This window comes from Vombatus ursinus, unplaced genomic scaffold, assembly GCF_900497805.2.
Source record: "Vombatus ursinus unplaced genomic scaffold, bare-nosed wombat genome assembly UNPS02010304.1, whole genome shotgun sequence".
NCBI lineage: Eukaryota > Metazoa > Chordata > Mammalia > Diprotodontia > Vombatidae > Vombatus > Vombatus ursinus.
In genome coordinates, this window is record NW_020950082.1 from 4,819,015 (window position 1) to 4,835,743 (window position 16,729).

Below are 16,729 nucleotides of genomic sequence, written 5' to 3' on the forward strand. Positions count from 1 at the left end.
ATTCCTTGTGGAAGCAACAGAGTAGTGTTTCTAATTACATGGAAGTCAAAGGTGCATGAGAATTGCAAAAAAGAGAAATTCCAAATAGAGAAAACATTGATCAAGATAAAATATCACAAACTTGACTTTTCTACCTGTGGTTTCTGCTTTAGTTTAAAGTAATAACTATGAAACATTCTTCTTTTCTTTCCAGAAGTTAATTTTGGTTATCTCTCAGTAGATCCCATACTTCTGCTCAAGCCCTCAAGCCCTTGGCTAACGTGAGCAGCTGCCATTTAAGAAAAATGTATGCCACGACTTCACGTGATCACCACACCCTTGAAGGTGAAGAAAGGTGGAGACAGGAGGCCCTTCTGTCCCAGATTTACGTTGCCTAATCAGGGCTGGGAATCTTTGTGACAAGTCAACCCTTCAGAACCCCTAACAAGTTTCAGGTGTAGGCGAGAGAGGCATCTAAAGTGGAGGTGCGGAAGGTGCAGAAGGCCAAGACTCACAGGTGAATGTGACACATCTCCATTCTCCTTGCCACCTGTGTTGAGCCTAACCCGCTTGTGGTCAAACAAGGGAAAACCAGCTCGATTTCCCAACCTGTCCTTTTCGAATTTCTCATTCGTTCTCCTCTTGCCTCTCGAGGTACAACTCCCAGGGCTGGGCGTATGGTTCCTTAATATCTCCCTTTGCTTTGAGCTTCCCTATAGATGCTACAGCTGCCCTTCTCACACCTGTTATTAGGAAATTGGTCCCCGGGCTCTCTGGGACACCCCTAGCATACGGAGCTTCAAATCTTACTGCTACCTTCCCCCACCTGGAGGGTGGAGTCCCGGCCCGCCCCAGCCCTCTAACTATTCCAGCTGGCCAGGTAGCTGAGCTGGGCTTGGAGCAACACCTTTATAAAGGAGGAAGAAAAAAAAAAAAACAACCAAAGACAAAAAGTCTTCACAGTTCCTCTGGCTTTGCAGTCCCGTAGACGCGCTCCAACCTATCACCATGGGTAAGTGAGAGGGGATAGAAACTTGGCGGGTCAGAATCAAAAGTTTTGCTCCACTTTTGCCCAAGTTTCCCTTCGCTACTGCAGAATGCCTACTGTCTAAAAGACCTTAGGACCTAGCGGGTGAGCTAAGAGAGCTCTTAGACTTCCGGAGGCTGAAGAGCGCAGGGTAGCAGGAGTTGGGGGTGGAAGCGGGCCCCAGGGTAGCAGCAAGCTCTCCCCACCCCGCGAAGTGAGCCTACCTCCCCCAAAGCACCTAAGTTCTCCTGGAGTAGCAGCAAGCCTCCTTCGAGTAGCCTGGAGCTCCCCTTCCTGCCTCCCAGCATTGAGATTTTCCCTAAGTGGCACGGAGCCCCCTCTGAGTAGCAGCGACCTCCTCCCACAGCACCAAACCTCCCCTGGGTAGCAGCGAGACCATTACTCAAAGCTCCCAGAGTAGAAACGAGCCCACCACAGTAGCAGTGAGACCCCTCAGAGTAGCTGGGAGAACCTCTTCCTCCCCCGCTCGAGTGTAGCAAGTCCACTACTCACAGCTCACTCCGAGTAGCAGCGACCGTTCCCCACCCTCCACCCCCAGTAACAGCGAACCCCCTTGGGTATATGAAGTTGAAACGGAGGGCTCAGCTGAGTGCCAAGTCAGAGCTCAGCCCCAGACTAGTGGACACATTCTCTACCTCTATTCTCTACTAGAACCGGCCAGCCCCAGAAGTCCTCACAGTCCTAAGTCTGTGGTAGGTTGGGTAGTAAGGGAGGTGGGATGGAAAAACAAGATACCAGAGCACACGGAATAGGACATAGGGAAAGAATGAGTCCCAAGAGGTCACTGAGGTTTAGACTGGGGCCCTAGCATCTAATTCCCTTCCCTCAAAAGCTGAAACAATGTCTGAGGGCCACATTGGCTGGCTGGGCACTAGGTGTACAGCACCAAATGGGTCTGCCTATTTGGAAGACACTAGTCTTTGGCCACCTCCAGGGAGCCTCTGTTTTTAGGGAAGAGAAACCAGGACGCAGCCTTTTCTGGCTATTTTGTGCCAAGGGGATGCTTGCGGGCTCCTTTTGTGATGGAGATGGGAGGTTGGGGAGGAAGAAATGGAGAAAGGAGAGCTCAAACTGGTAGAAAATGGATATGTGTGTGTTTATTTGTAAGAGGAAGAAACTAAGCATCCCATCTTTGTCCAAAATATTCCTATTATGAGTCCTTCCCTAACTGGGTATCCTTTCTACATTCTAGAAGCAGCTAAGGCTTGCTGTCTGAACAAGATAACAAACTAGGTGATGCTCACTCTCTTGGGAGGCACTCCACTTTCTAGATAGCCAGCTGTCTGAAAATTTCTTCTTTGCCAAATTGAAGTAACAACAATTGAACAACAATAAATTGAAATATCCAAGTAAAGACATCAGTTGGTTCTAGTTCTGACCTCCTCTTGGAGAGGAGGCTCCTACAAAACTTTGGAGACAGCTGTGTATTCCCTCCCCCTCTTCTCCTCCGGCTCCTACTTAACTTTTTTTTCCTAACGTTGCATGATTTTCTCACTAACTAGTACCTTTCACAGTTCTGGATAAACTCCAATTTGTCAGTATTTTTCTTAAAATTTGGCATCCAGACCTGAATGTCATTCCTGCCCTTCTCCACACTCCATGTGTTTAACTTGGTAAAAAATTTTGGCTGTGGTTTTGTTTTTGGTGGAGATAGGAGAGGAAGATAAATTTGTCCTGCCTAGACAATGGGAAGGAAGGAATGGGGATGGAAATGGGCAGAAAAATGAAACTCCACATTTTTCAAAGTATGGGTCTTAGAAATGGCTAAATCTAACTGTCACTTGGGGATGAATGAATACTGTCAAATTATGGGCTTGTATGGCAGGAGTTTAAAGACGTGTTGATCTCCAGCAACTAGGTTGTGTTTGTACTGTCTTCCCTCTTCACTGCTCTTGTGAAATGGGCCCTTGATAGCAACTACTCCGCCAGGGAAAAAGAATCAATACCTTTTGGGGGGTCATTGTTCAATATTCTGGAGCTAATTCACATGCTTTTTAAGCTAAAGTTTAAAGCTTGAATGATTCTCCTTCTACAAAGCACAAGAGGTCCCGGCTCATACCACTTCTGGAGTATCGCACTCAATTTATAGAGAACGGCAAATCAGCCATTTGGGTTGAAACATGAAGTGAGTGGGGAACAATGCAAAACATGTCTGGAAAAGTACACTGAAATCAAATTTTGAAAAGTGTGGAGGCCAAACCAAGGAATTTATATTTTGTCCTAGAGGCAATAGGGAGCCACTGGAATTTCTTGATCAGGAATACTGTGCTCCAGGAATATCATTGGATAGAAGCGCTGAGGCCAATTAGGAAGGAAATAAGCATTTGTTAAGCACCTACTGTGTGCCCAATACTGTGATAAGCATGTTGCTAATATCTATTTGATCCTCACAACAACCCTGGGAGGTAAGTGGTATTGTTATTCCCATTTTAGGGGATTGAGGAAATTGAGGCAAACAGGTTAATTGACTTGCCCAGGGTCTCATGGCTAGTAAATATCTGAGGGCAGATTTGAACTCTGATCTTCCTGACTCTAGGCCCAGTGCTCTATCCACTGGGCCAGTAGCAGTCTGTGGCAGTAGTTCTGCTGAGAAATGATGGACTGAAAGAGGGTGAAAGTCACTTGAATGGAGAGAAAATGATGGCTGTGAGATACTGCGGAGGGTAGGGTAAAGAAGCCTTGGCAACTTATTGGATATAAAGGATGAGGAAGACTGAAGACTGCAGGTTGACTAAGGGTTTTGAACCTGGGACACTAAAAATATGTTAAATGCCTTCAACAAAAAATGAATGAAGGAGCAGGAGGGCAGGTCTAGGAGGAGAGATGAGTTCTGTTTTGAGATGTTAATTTTGAAAAAGCATATCCCACATCCAGGTGGCAATGTCCAGTAGGCAGAATAGAAATTCAGATATGAGGGCTGGGTTTATAGATGTGAGAGTCACCTACATAAAAATAATCAGTGAGATTACTAATTGTGTGTGGCAAGAGAAATAAGCTGAGAAAAAATTGGGGGGATAACGTGGAGTTAGGAGGAAGGACTTGGATGATCTCAAATAGTTTTAGGACAGCTTCCATCTATCTTCCCTAGACCAGTGGTGTCAAACTCAAATAGAAATCTGAGTTTGAAAAATTTGAGATTAATTGGAGCTACTAATCCATGCATGAGGATGACTTTGGACTGCATATTGACTTACTTTAAAATGTAATGTCATCTATGTTTTATTGCATTTTAACTTATTTTGTTTAATTTTTCCCAATTACATTTTATTTTTTTATTTTTATTTATTTTATTTATTTATTTATTTATTTTTAGGCAATTGGGGTTAAGTGACTTGCCCAGGGTCACATAGCTAGTAAGTGTCAAGTGTTTGGTCTGAGGTGGGATTTGTACTCAGGTCCTCCTGACTTCAGGGCCAGTGCTCTATCCACTGCACCACCTAGCTACTCCCAACTACATTTTAATATGGTTCTTGCCTCACTAGGGAGTCATGTATCGCAGAAATCTTGACTAAGTTCTTGGCTAGCATTGTTCAAGTTATGTGGAAGATGGGAATGTGATAGAAGAATGCATGGTCTTAGACTTTGAACCTATAATGACTATCTCAATTGGACAGTTGAAACTGGGAAGATGTAGGAGAAAACTGTTACCCAAGTGATAGGTGACTATAACCAGAGGGTTGCCATTTGAAGTGTTCTAAGGTCAGTACTATGTTAGGAAAAACTGACTTTTAGACAAAGTAGATGCTCTAGGGTTAGACTGAATGACCTCCGAGGTCTCTTCCGCGTCTGAAACTATGTTCCTATAATCCTTAACGTCTGAGAAGGGGGCAAGATGATAAAGTGTTGGAAGAGAATCTCTGGCTTACTCTAAGACTCAGCTTGACAAGCTCTACATTATAGATATTTCCACTCTTAAGTACAATTCACTACCCTACACTGTACATAGAAATGCTCATTTATTTGGTGTTTTAAGTTGAGAATTAACAACTACAACAAAAAAAGATAGCTCTAGTTCTACTTGCTGTAGGAAGCCTTCTTCTGTTTCCCTGGGTGTTAGTACCATCTCATCTAAGGTTACCTATCCTCCATTTACTCTTAGTCTTGAAGGTACTGGTTTTTATGTGTGTGAGAGTGTTGTGTCCACTAGTAGCCTATAAGTTCCCTGAGGGCAGGGACTGTTTTTGCCTTTTCTTTGTCTCCATAATACTTAATGGTGCCTGAAGGCAGCAGTTTAAAAAATGCTTATTGACTGAATTTGCATGGAGCAGACTAAGGATCCTGGGAAACAAATGTAGTCTCCATCACTAGTATAATTATGCATAGGGAGAGAGAGTCAGATTTTTGAGGTAGAATAGGAAAATGTGAGATATGAAAAATGTTTAGTTCAAAATTTTGACAAATTGTTTTACACTAAAATGTAAACCATAATATAGATTATTTGTGAAGCTAATTTGATATAAAATTTTAGTATTAAAGAAATTAATTACATTAGTACAGAAATATGTAGTGAAAATTTTATTTATAAAATAAAATAATATTTATAGTGAGTTGTGGTTATGTTTTGCTGTTTGTTCTCCAGGAGAACTATGACATCAGGGAGATGATGACATTACTTGCAATTAAATTGGATTATAGTAAAGGAGGGCTGTGCAAAGTCACCAGCCTCACTTTCTCCTTCAGAGTGATCAAGATATTGATCTTGGACATTGATCAGGACAACTGGATATGGCCCAGGATGCAGTAGGAGACCTTGGCCTTTTTAAGCTAAGGTCTTTTCAAGTTCTCACTTTGAGTGAGGTTGGGGTTTGGGACAGATAGAATTAAGGCATTAAATTTGGGTCATAGTTTTACTGGGGTCAGTGAAGATGGAAGGAGCTTGAATTTCATCTAGTTATTGAGTAGGCTAACAGCAGTAATGTGGCGAAATTACCTTTGAAGAACTTGGTCTATAAATATACCTGTTAAAGGGAGTTCAGTCAAAGGTAGGCATAGAGGTCTGGAAAGAAATGGTTAGTAGGTTGGGTGAGAGAACATTACTGGGATACAAGCCAGGATTCGAAGAACCAGACTGGTGTACCAAATCCAGAGTTAACACAGCCAGACAGAATAATCATGATAACAATATTAAAGAGTAGACTTGAGTCAGAGAGAGAGGACAGATCTGCTATATTCTCATAGGCATTCTGGGGACATGATTGAGATCAGTTGCACATTGATGAGATCTTCACAGGAGGGTTCCTTTTGATTAACTAGTATAATCTGGTAGCCATTTCCCATTTCCATGTAAATTCTTAGTCATTGGTCCATTAGCCCTAGAATCTGTGGTACGGTTCTGATTTGCCATGATAACCTTTTGTTGTTGCTGTTTAGTTGTTTTCAATGTTTAGGGGTTTTCTTGGCAAAGATACTAGAGTGGTTTTGCTATTTCCTTCTTCAGCTCATTTTACAGAAGAGGAAACTGAGGCAAATAGGGTTAAGGTACAAGGTCACACAGCTAGTAAGTGTCTGAAGCCAAATTTGAACTCAGGAAGATGAGACTTCCTGACTCCAGGCCCAGCACTCTACCCGTTGTGCCACCTAGCTATGCTTAAAATTTTCTTACTCTCTAGACCACAGTTGTTATCTTTTTTTTGTATTACGGATCCCTTGAGCAGTCTCCTGAAGCCTATGGACCCCTCCACATGGATCTCTGATCCTATTTCATATGTTTTCTCCTCTATCATCTTTACTTTCTCACTAATCTTTATTCTTCCTTTCTATAGGTTGCTACATTCCCTGCTGCCTACAAATATGCCCATGTCTCTTGCATCCTTAAAAAAATACAAACCCTCATTTGATCCTACCATCCCTGCTAGCTATTGTCTTTTACCTGTCCTCCCCTTCTTGGTGAAACTCATTGAAAAAGCTATCTACACTTGGTACATCCACTTCCTCTCACTTATCAAAACATGGATTTGAATTCTATCTCTACCATACCAAGTCAACAAGGATTTATTATGTACCTACTATGTGTCAGGCACTATGTGACCTACGAGGCATATAAAGAAAGACAAAAACAGTCCTTGATCTCAAGGAGCTCACAGTCTATTAGGGGAGACAACACACAAACTAGATACGTGTGTGTGTGTGTGTGTGTGTGTACACACACACATACATATACTTATGATAAACTGGAGTTAATCTCAGAGGAAAGGCACTAAGTTAAGAGTTATCTCTGATAAAAGGCACTGGGTGGGGATAGAAAAGGTAGGGCTTTAGCTGAGATTGGAAGGAAGCCAAGGAGACCAGGAAGTAAAGATGAGAAGGGGGAAAATTCTAAGTATGAAAGCCAGTGAAAGTACATGGGGTTGGGAGGAATGTTAGTAACAGTAAGGAGGACAGAGTCACTGTATCATAGAGTAAGTGAAGGAGAGAAAGATGTAAGAACACTGGACAAATAGGAAGAGGACAGATTATAAAGGGCTTTCAAAGCCAAACAGGATTTTATATTCGATCCTGGAGGCAAGAAGGAGCTACTGTAGTTTATGGAATAGAGAAGAGATGTAGTCAGACTTTGATAGCTGAGTAAAGGTTGGGCTAAAGTGGGAAAAGTCTTAGTAGTAGTATAACCTAAAGAAAGTCACTTCAAGCCTAAGTTTCCTTGTTACTTGCACTGTTTAGCTTAGAAGGTGAGATTAAAGTAGCTGAAAATGCTATACAAATGTGAACTATTATTCTTCCAGTCCAAAGGTAATCCAAACTTGGAAGGCAAAAAATCCTAGCCATTACTAGCTTATGGACATTTCGGGGTATGGGGAGGTGGGAAAGAGTAAGGATGATTAAGGGAATAAAAGAAAGGATAGGTCTATTGCTTGGAAAGTTTAAGGCACAAGATAGAACTACTCTATTTTGTTTCTGCATTGTCTAATAAAGACAAAGCTCTTTAGGGTAAGACGTAACATTTAAATTAGTGAATAGTGAGATAAAATCTGTGATAAGTCAGATGATTTAGTGAGAGTTCTTACTTGCCTTTCATGAAGTCAAGTTAGGAGATTTGATTAAAAAACCAACAATAAATAAAATAATTTAGAAATGATGACATGCCAATGTTTCAGGACAGGAAAATGGGAGAGTTGCCACAGGACTAAGGAATCAAAGGTCTGTCTTTCTCTCTAAATGGGAAGGGGTTTGTAGATTCTTTGAACTATAATGAGTTTTACTTGGTTTCACATTTTAGAATATTGCAAGGAATTGGTTTATGAGCACTCAGAAAAGAAAGCAATGATAACAGAATGTCATGTTTGTGGACAAGTCAAAAGAGACCAATTTTATTTCTCTTTGGCAGAGGTATTAAATAGAAATGTTATACAAATTGTACTGAGATTTTGGCAGGGTTTTCAAGATCAAGGTATCATAAACTGGTATTTAGAGTTGCAGCAGACCTTCTATATAGTCTAGTCTACTCTGTTTCAAAGATGAACTGCTGAAGACTTATAAAGGTTAATTTATAATCACACAGATAGTAAATAACAGAACCAGTATTTGAACTCAAGTCTTCTGATTCTAAATCGAGCATTCTTTCCAATGTATTATATTAAAATTTTTTATATCTTCTGTCCATCTTGTGATGGACAGCTGTGACTTTTTTGCTATGACTTGTTGAATCAAAATTGTTTGAACAATTGGACCTAAGAGTTATGAATGGATTGAATAAGAAAACATGTGCAAAGCACTCTGTAAACTTTAAAGTGTTATACATATTATTATGTTTATTATTACTAGTCTATATGACCCTAACATAGAAAGGCCTGTAATAATGTCACAGATCTGTTCTTAGTCCTTTTCAACGTTTTGATCAACGATTAGATGACCCCCTTTATCAGATTTCTGGATGACAAACCAAAACATCTACCATATTGGATGACAGAATTGGACCCCACAAAGACTGGCTACGTAAGAACAATGCGATGAAGAAGTTGAAGTCAAAAGTGTAAGTGCAGGAACTGGACTTGGGTAAAAAAAATCCGAGGACACAGGCACAGTGTGGGGGAAAAGTGTGGTTACATAGTTCATACAGAAAGAACTGGAGAGGTGGGTCTTTAATGAACTACAAAATTAACCACTTCACAATGACATAGGACCCCCCTGATATAAAACATAAGTATCTATGTTTTAATTTGTATCATAGTTATCCAGGTCAGTATTCCCAGTGAATGCCAACACCACCCACTTTTCATTCAAATAGTGGTGTGCAAATTGTTTGGGATAAGTGAAATAATTAAGCTATTGACTTACAAGCTTTAAAAACATAAAATATGACATATACCCTGTTTTTGCTTCCATCACTTGTTTTATGTGATTTGATATTGAGTTCATACGTTTTTAAAGTCATCATGAAACCATACTTTTATTATATTGGACATAGGACATCTTTTTGACAAACTCATTTTTAATTTTTTTTTTTTTTGATGAGGCAATTGGGGTTAAGTGACTTGCCCAGAGTCACACAGCTAGTGAGTATTATGTGTCTGAGGCCAGATTTGAACTCAGGTCCTCCCAACTTCAGGGCTGGTGCTCTATCTTCTGTACCACCTAACTGCACCTTATTTTTCAATTCTAGCCTCAATTATAGCTCATAGGTTTTTCAGCAGGGTTTAAATCACACAAATTCCCAGGCCACTAACGTATGTGAATCTCCATCCTTTTGATAGATTTCATAGTCTTTTGTGACAGGTGACTGACCTCCTTCTATAGAAAGAATTTCTTCACTTGGGAATTCCCTATGCCTGTGAAAGTGTATGTCAGGTCCATCTCTAGCAATTGAATAGGCTGCTTGAGGAAGGAGCAATAACTAGTTTTCAGTGTCTATGATTTGGTCAGGACTAATAATTGATAATCAAAAGGAACAATTACCCAGAATACCCCAGTCCTGGGCTATTGTTGAAGGCTTTTTACTGTAACTTACAAAGTGTCCCTGAGAGAAGTAGCTCTTTTAATAGCTAGCATTATTCATGCTGTTCCATACACCTGACCATTCATTTCACTGTTCATGATTGTTTTTTTCCTTTTAAAAAAAGTAGTCAAGGAAAACAAAAGATCTGCTTCAAAACTAGTTGTTTATGTCTTGTTAGCACTGTTGGATTTCTTTTGTGAGAATTAAATTTAATTTTTATTTTATTTTTTCCTCAATTACATGTGAACAAAAATTTGAACATTCATTTTTAAAAATTTTGAGCTCCAAATTCTTTCCCTTTGTTCCTTTCCTTTCCCCTCCTTGAGAAAGCAAGCAATTTGATATAGATTACACATATGTAATCATGCAAAACATTTTAATATTAGCCATGTTGCACAAAAATGCAGACAAAAAAATAATAAAGTTTAAAAAGTATGATTCAATCTGCATTCAGATGCCATCTGTCCTTTCTCTAGAGGTGGGTACCATTTTTCATCATAACTCCTTCAGAATTGTCATGGATCATTGTATTTCTGAGAATAGCTAAGTCATTCACAGTTGATCCACTGTGCAATATTCCTGTCACTGTGTACAATATTCTCCTCATTTCACTCCACTTAACTCTGTTTTCCTCAATTCTTCAACAGTATAATGTTCCAGAGAAGGAAATGGCAAACTACTCCAATGTCTTTGCCAAGAAAACCCCAAATGGGATCACAGAGAGTTGGACGTGTCTGAAACAACTTAGCAACAACAATGTTCCATCATAACCTTGTACCATGACTAACTGGTTTAGCCATTCCCCAATTGATAAGCATCCTCTCAATTTCTAATTCTTGCTAACCCAAAAAGAGCTGCTATGAATATTTTTGTACATATAGGTCCTTTTCCTTTTTTTCACTATTGGTTTTAAAATGAGAGGCAGCAAGGCATAGTGAATAGACATTGCCAGAAAGACCTGAAGTATGGCTCCTGACACATATGCCTAGGCAAGTCAATTAATCCCTCACTGCTTTAAGTAACTCTCTAAGACCATAAATTTCAGAGAAGGTGTTGACATGCTCTAGTAGAAAGAATTTCCTCATCTGGGAGTTCCCTTTATAGACACTTTCATAGGTCTAAACCTGTCCCGATGAGTATTCGTAATACAGAGGCATTTCATGTTTCACTTACAGCAACTATTATGTGCCAAGCACTGTGAAAGGGGTAGGAGATGCAAACACAAAGAAGCTATTTCTGCCCCCTTCAAGGAGTATGCATTTTAATGGGGGAATGAAGACATGTATAAGCATTGAGATAATAGCAACTAGGAAGGTAATTAGGGAGGCAATTGGCAAGGGGTGCAGTTATCAGGAAGTAATGCTTGAACGGCACCTTGAAAGAAAAGATAGGTTCTGTAAGGTATAGGTAAGGAGGAAATGCATAAACTGCTTAGTAAGCAAAGAGAGCTTAAAGATAAAAACTTTGCCAAAAAAAAAAAAGTCCTACCTAAAGTCATACCAAGATAAGGGTGCATAAAATACTACAGCTGTGCAATTATTAAATGGCTACTGTTCACAAGGCATAGTACTAGGTTCTTGGCATATATAGAGACAAAAGTCTTTACCCTCAAAGACTTCACATTGTACTAGGGAAATACAACACATAAACAGATAAATATATTCATGATAATCCTTCATCTTCCTGGATTTCAGTTGTCTCCTCTGCAGAATGTTGGGATTGACTAGATTTCTCAGGACTTTTCAGTCATAATATAAGATTCAACTGTTTCATACGCCCACACAGTCTGGATATTTGAAACATTCCTTTTTCAATGAGATTCCTCGCCTACTAACTTCAGAATGTTACACTTAGCTAACCTACAAAAGGAGATTAACTGTTCTTGGAAAAAGCCATACCAAGATTCCTAACACCTTTCATTTTGATAGACTCTGCATTGAAGAGGGAGTTAGGAGTAAAGAGAAAGAAGGTATACTGAAGGCAAATTGAACATTGACCACCTACCATTGAGCCTGAAAAGCAGGGCATGAGGAAGCCCTGCTTCCCCTGATGCTTCCTATTGGTAGTGACTTTTCAAAATGGCAAAGTGGTCATGGGTGCAGCAAATCAGTTGTTTCAGATCTCTATTGAAAATCAAGGGGCAGCTAGGTGGCACAGTGGATAGAGCACCGGCCCTGAAGTCAGGAGGACCTGAGTTCAAATTTGGTCTCAGACTGAACACTTGACGCTTACTAGCTGTGTGACCTTGGGCAAGTCACTTAACCCTGATTGCCTCACTAACAAAAAAGAAAAGAAAATCAAAGTGAATAGAAGCTCCAATCTGAGGCTGATTAATAGTTTCAGTTCTACTTCTGTGTTGCTATGCTACCTGTACCTATCTGTGTACTTGTAAAAGATAATAATTTTAATATTCCTAAGACAAGTGCTCAAAATCAGTCTCGCTACTAACTCCTAGGAATTCAGTACCTTCCTGTTACTACTTTCTATCTCAAAATGCCAGTGGAGAACATCATTCTCGGTTCACCTGATGCTCTTAAGAATCACTTACCCCACCTACCTTTGGGACAACACCACTTTTCCCTTGTGCCTTGTGTTAGGTCGAACTAACCTAAGAACTGTAGTTTACCATTGCTATTTCAAGTACTTCATGTTAAATCACATATTGTTTTATGTTAGAGAACCTGCAGACTGATTTGTGTAGGAGACATCTAAACTGACCTTACTATTACTTCAATAAAAAAAAAAATAATCTTCCCAAAAACTTTTCTTTCTTGAAAACTTAACCTGAATATGTACAGCCTGTTTGTCTAAAGTATTTTCAAGGGCACAAACATAGCCCTTGAGCTATAGATCTGTTTTCTGTTTCTCATTTCCTTCCCCCCCCCCTTTTTTTTTTAAGTGAGGCAATCGGGGTCAAGTGACTTGCCCAAGGTCACACAGCTAGTAAGTGTCAAGTGTTTGGTCTGAGGCCAGATTTGAACTCGGGTCCTCCTGACTTCAGGACCGGTGCTCTATCCACTGCGCCACCTAGCCGCCCCTGCCCCTCTTTCTGATATCTTGCTGTTCAAGTGATACTGCCCTATCCCTCATGCTCATTACATCTTTTCAACACCTTTGTGATACTTGTGTTTTAGATTCCTCAGGTTGTGATATTTTATAATTTGCCACCATGGAGCATTGATTGGATAAAATGGGCTATTGATGGTTAGCTCTCACACCAATGAATAGTTTTGGATTACTGAAAATACCGAGCAACTTGCCAGATGATAAATCCAGGCTTACTTGTAAATTCTGGGTCCAACTCATTGGCCAACTGTATAGGCAAGATTTTTTTTTTCTGAGCATGTGCCTTTCTTTTTCTTTTTTTTCTTTTTACTTTTTTTAATTTATTTTGATCTATCAATAATCACTTCCATATGCTTTTGAGATTAAAATTTTTCTCCCCCTTCCCACCACCCTCCCCAAGATGGTGCATAATCTGATATAGGCTATATATTTACATTCCTATTAAACATATTTTCACATTAGTGATATAAGTAGAAATTAAAACCAGTAGGAGGAACCATCAGAAAGAGGAAACAAAACTCTACAGAAGAGGAAAAAAAAATAGCAATTTGGCTTCCAGAGTTCTTTCTTTGGGTGTGGATAGCATTTTCCATCACAAGGTCTATGGAGATGTCTTAGGTCCTTGCATTGCTGGGTAGGGTTAAGTTTATCAATATTAGTCATTGCACAATGTGGCTGTTATTGTGTACAATGTTCTCTTGGGTCTGCTCACTTCACTCAGCATCAGACCATACAAGTCTTTCCAGGTTTTTCTGAAGTCAGCCTGTTCATCATTTCTTATAGCACAATAGTATTCCATCCCATTCATATACCACAACTTGCTCAGCCATTCCCCAATTCATGGTTATCCTCTCAATTTCCAATTCTTTGCCACCACAAAAAGAGCTGCTATGAATATTTTTGTACATGTAGGTCCTTTTCCCATTTGTGTGATCACTTTAGGATATAGCCCTAGAAGTGCTATTGCTGGGTCAAAGGGTATGTGCATTTTTATAGTCCTTGGGCATAGTTCCAAATTGCTCTCCAAAATGGTCGGATCATTTCACAACTCCACCAACAATGCATTAGTGTTCCAATTTTCCCACATCTTCTCCAACATTTATCATTTTCCTGCTTTATCATGTTGGCCATTCTTATAGGTGTGATGAGGTACCTCAGAGTTGTTTTGATTTGCATTTCTCTAATCAATAGTGATTTAGAGCATTTTTTCATGTGACTATAGATGGCTTTAATTTCTTCATCTGAGAACTGTCTGTTCATATCCTTTGACCATTTATCAGTTGGGGAATGGCTTGTATTCTTATAAATTTGACTTAATTCTCTATGTATTTTAGAAATGAGGCCCTTATCAGAGAGACTGTTTGTAAAAATTCTTTCCCAATTTTCTACCTTCCTTCTAATCTTAGTTGCATTGGCTTTGTTTGTGCAAAAACTTTTCAATTTAACGTAATAAAAATTATCTGTTTTGCTTTTCGTAATGTTCTCTATCTCCTGTTTGGTCATGAATTCTTCTGTTCTCCATAGATCTGACAGGTAAACTATTCCTTGCCCTCCCAGTTTGCTTATAGTATCAGCCTTTATATCTAAATCATGAACCCATTTTGATTTTATTTTGGCATATGGAATGAGATTTTGGTCTATGCCTAGTTTCTGCCATACTCTTTTCCAGTTTTCCCAGCAGTTTTTTTTTTTTTTTCAAAGAGTGGGTTCTTATCCCAGAAGCTGAGGTCTTTGGGTTTATCAAATAATAGATTACTATAGTCATTGACTACTGTGTCTTGCATATTTAACCTATTCCATTGATCCACCACTCTATTTCTTAGCCAGTACCAAGCAGTTTTGATGATTGCTGCTTCATAATACAATTTAAGATCTAGAATGGCTAGGCCAGCTTCCCCTGCATTTCTTTTCATTAGTTCTCTTGATATTCTGGACCTTTAGTTCTTCCAAATGAATCTTGTTATTTTTTCTAACTCTATAAAATAGTTTTTTGGTAGTTTGATTGGTATGGCACTGAATAAGTAAATTAACTTAGGTGGAATTGTCATTTTTATTGTATTAGCTCAGCCTACCCATGAGCAACTGAAGTTTTTCCAATTATTTAGATCTGATTTTATTTGCGTGAAAAGTGTTTTGTAATTGTGTTCATAGAGTTCCTGGGTGTGTTTCGGGTGGTGGACTCCTAAATATTTTATAATGTCTACAGTAAGTTTAAATGGAATTTCTCTTTCTATCTCTTGCTGTTGGGTTTTGTTGGTAATATATAGAAATGCCAATGATGTGGGTTTATTTTATAGCCGAGCATGTGCCTTTCTGTCAGTATATTTGTATCACCTTCCTGAAGAGAAAGTTAAATTTAAGTTTGCAAATTATGAACAAACCATGGTACCAAAGAAAGCAAACATATGACCCAGCACATCAGCTTAAAATCTCATAAGCATAAAAACTTAAATATCAAAGTACACATCATTGTCTTTGCACTTGAGCTTTCTGTACCTGATAAATTTGTTTACCTATAGTATACTAAGATAAGAAATGCTGAACATAATTAAAGGTAATAGATAGCCCGAGGCTCTCTTAGTCCAATAATCTCTGATCCGTCTTGTAAAGAATGTTCCCCTTCAGGAAGGCTGTAAAGGTGACTGCTTGAAGTACCCCTTCAATTGAAGGAGCTTCCCTTCAATGCCAGAGGTCAGGTATTCAATCCCAGATTTTACTTGAAATTTCTTATATTTTAGATCAGAAAGAGACCTTGAGGATGAACTATTCCAATATTCTCATTTTATATACAAAGAAACCAATGCACAGGTCATCCAAATCTTATCAGTGCCTTAGCCAAAATAATATAGCTATTAATACCCAAGATCTCCAGATGCCAAATTCAGGGTTCTTTTCATGATAAAACATGAATATGTTTAGTAATTTGACTTTCTTTAGTATTAGTTATGATGACTGGTTGATAAATACCCACCTCAATGAGGTCACAGGTCTAATCATGTACGAAAACTGTAGTAAGATCCCTCCTCTCTATTGAAACTATTCCCTTAAAGGAAACCACCCATCTCTTTATTGTGAAATTCAATGGCATTTTCTCTTTCTTCATCTACCACAATCTTTCTGCAGATTTCCATACCAAAAATCCCTTCCTTCTGGTTAATTTCTCTTCCCTTGACTTCTCTGACCCTTCTCTCCTGTCTGTGTTCCTTTCTTATAGCAACTTATCAGTCTCCCTGGCTTCTTTATCTCTTGTTTCCTGACTATGGAATATTACTCAAGGTTGTATCCTGGACTGTTTTATTGAACCCATCTGTTTCCATATCATTTCTATGCAGATGACTCCCCAATATATATCTCCAGTCCAAACTTCTCATGAACTCTAGTACCGTATCTCCAACCTCTTATTAGACGTGCCTTCTGTAGTGATTGGTAGCAACTCAGATCAAACACATCCAAAACAAAAACTCCTTTTCTTTTCTCTCCCTGAACCTTCTTCCTCTCAATCTGTCATGAAGCGATGGTTCCACAATCTTACCAGTCACCCAGAGTTACAGCCTCAGTCCTGGATCTTCCATTTCTCCATTCTCATTCAATCAATTGCCAAGTCCTGTCAATTGTACCATCGTCATGTTTTATGTATCCACCCCGTTCTCTCTGTGTCACACACACACACACACACACACACACACACACACACACACACACAC

General features: G+C 39.3%; 1 protein-coding gene across 1 annotated transcript in view; it reads left to right on the top strand.

Moving 5' to 3' along the window:
* Positions 1-893: 893 nt before the first annotated feature.
* Positions 894-16,729, top strand: part of SLC15A1 (solute carrier family 15 member 1) — a 66,332-nt gene continuing 50,496 nt past the window's right edge. Inside the window, exon 1 of the mRNA XM_027854113.1 lies at positions 894-991. Coding sequence (XP_027709914.1) covers positions 988-991 — 4 coding nt within the window. The 5' untranslated portion in view covers positions 894-987. The remainder of the gene's footprint in view (positions 992-16,729) is intronic.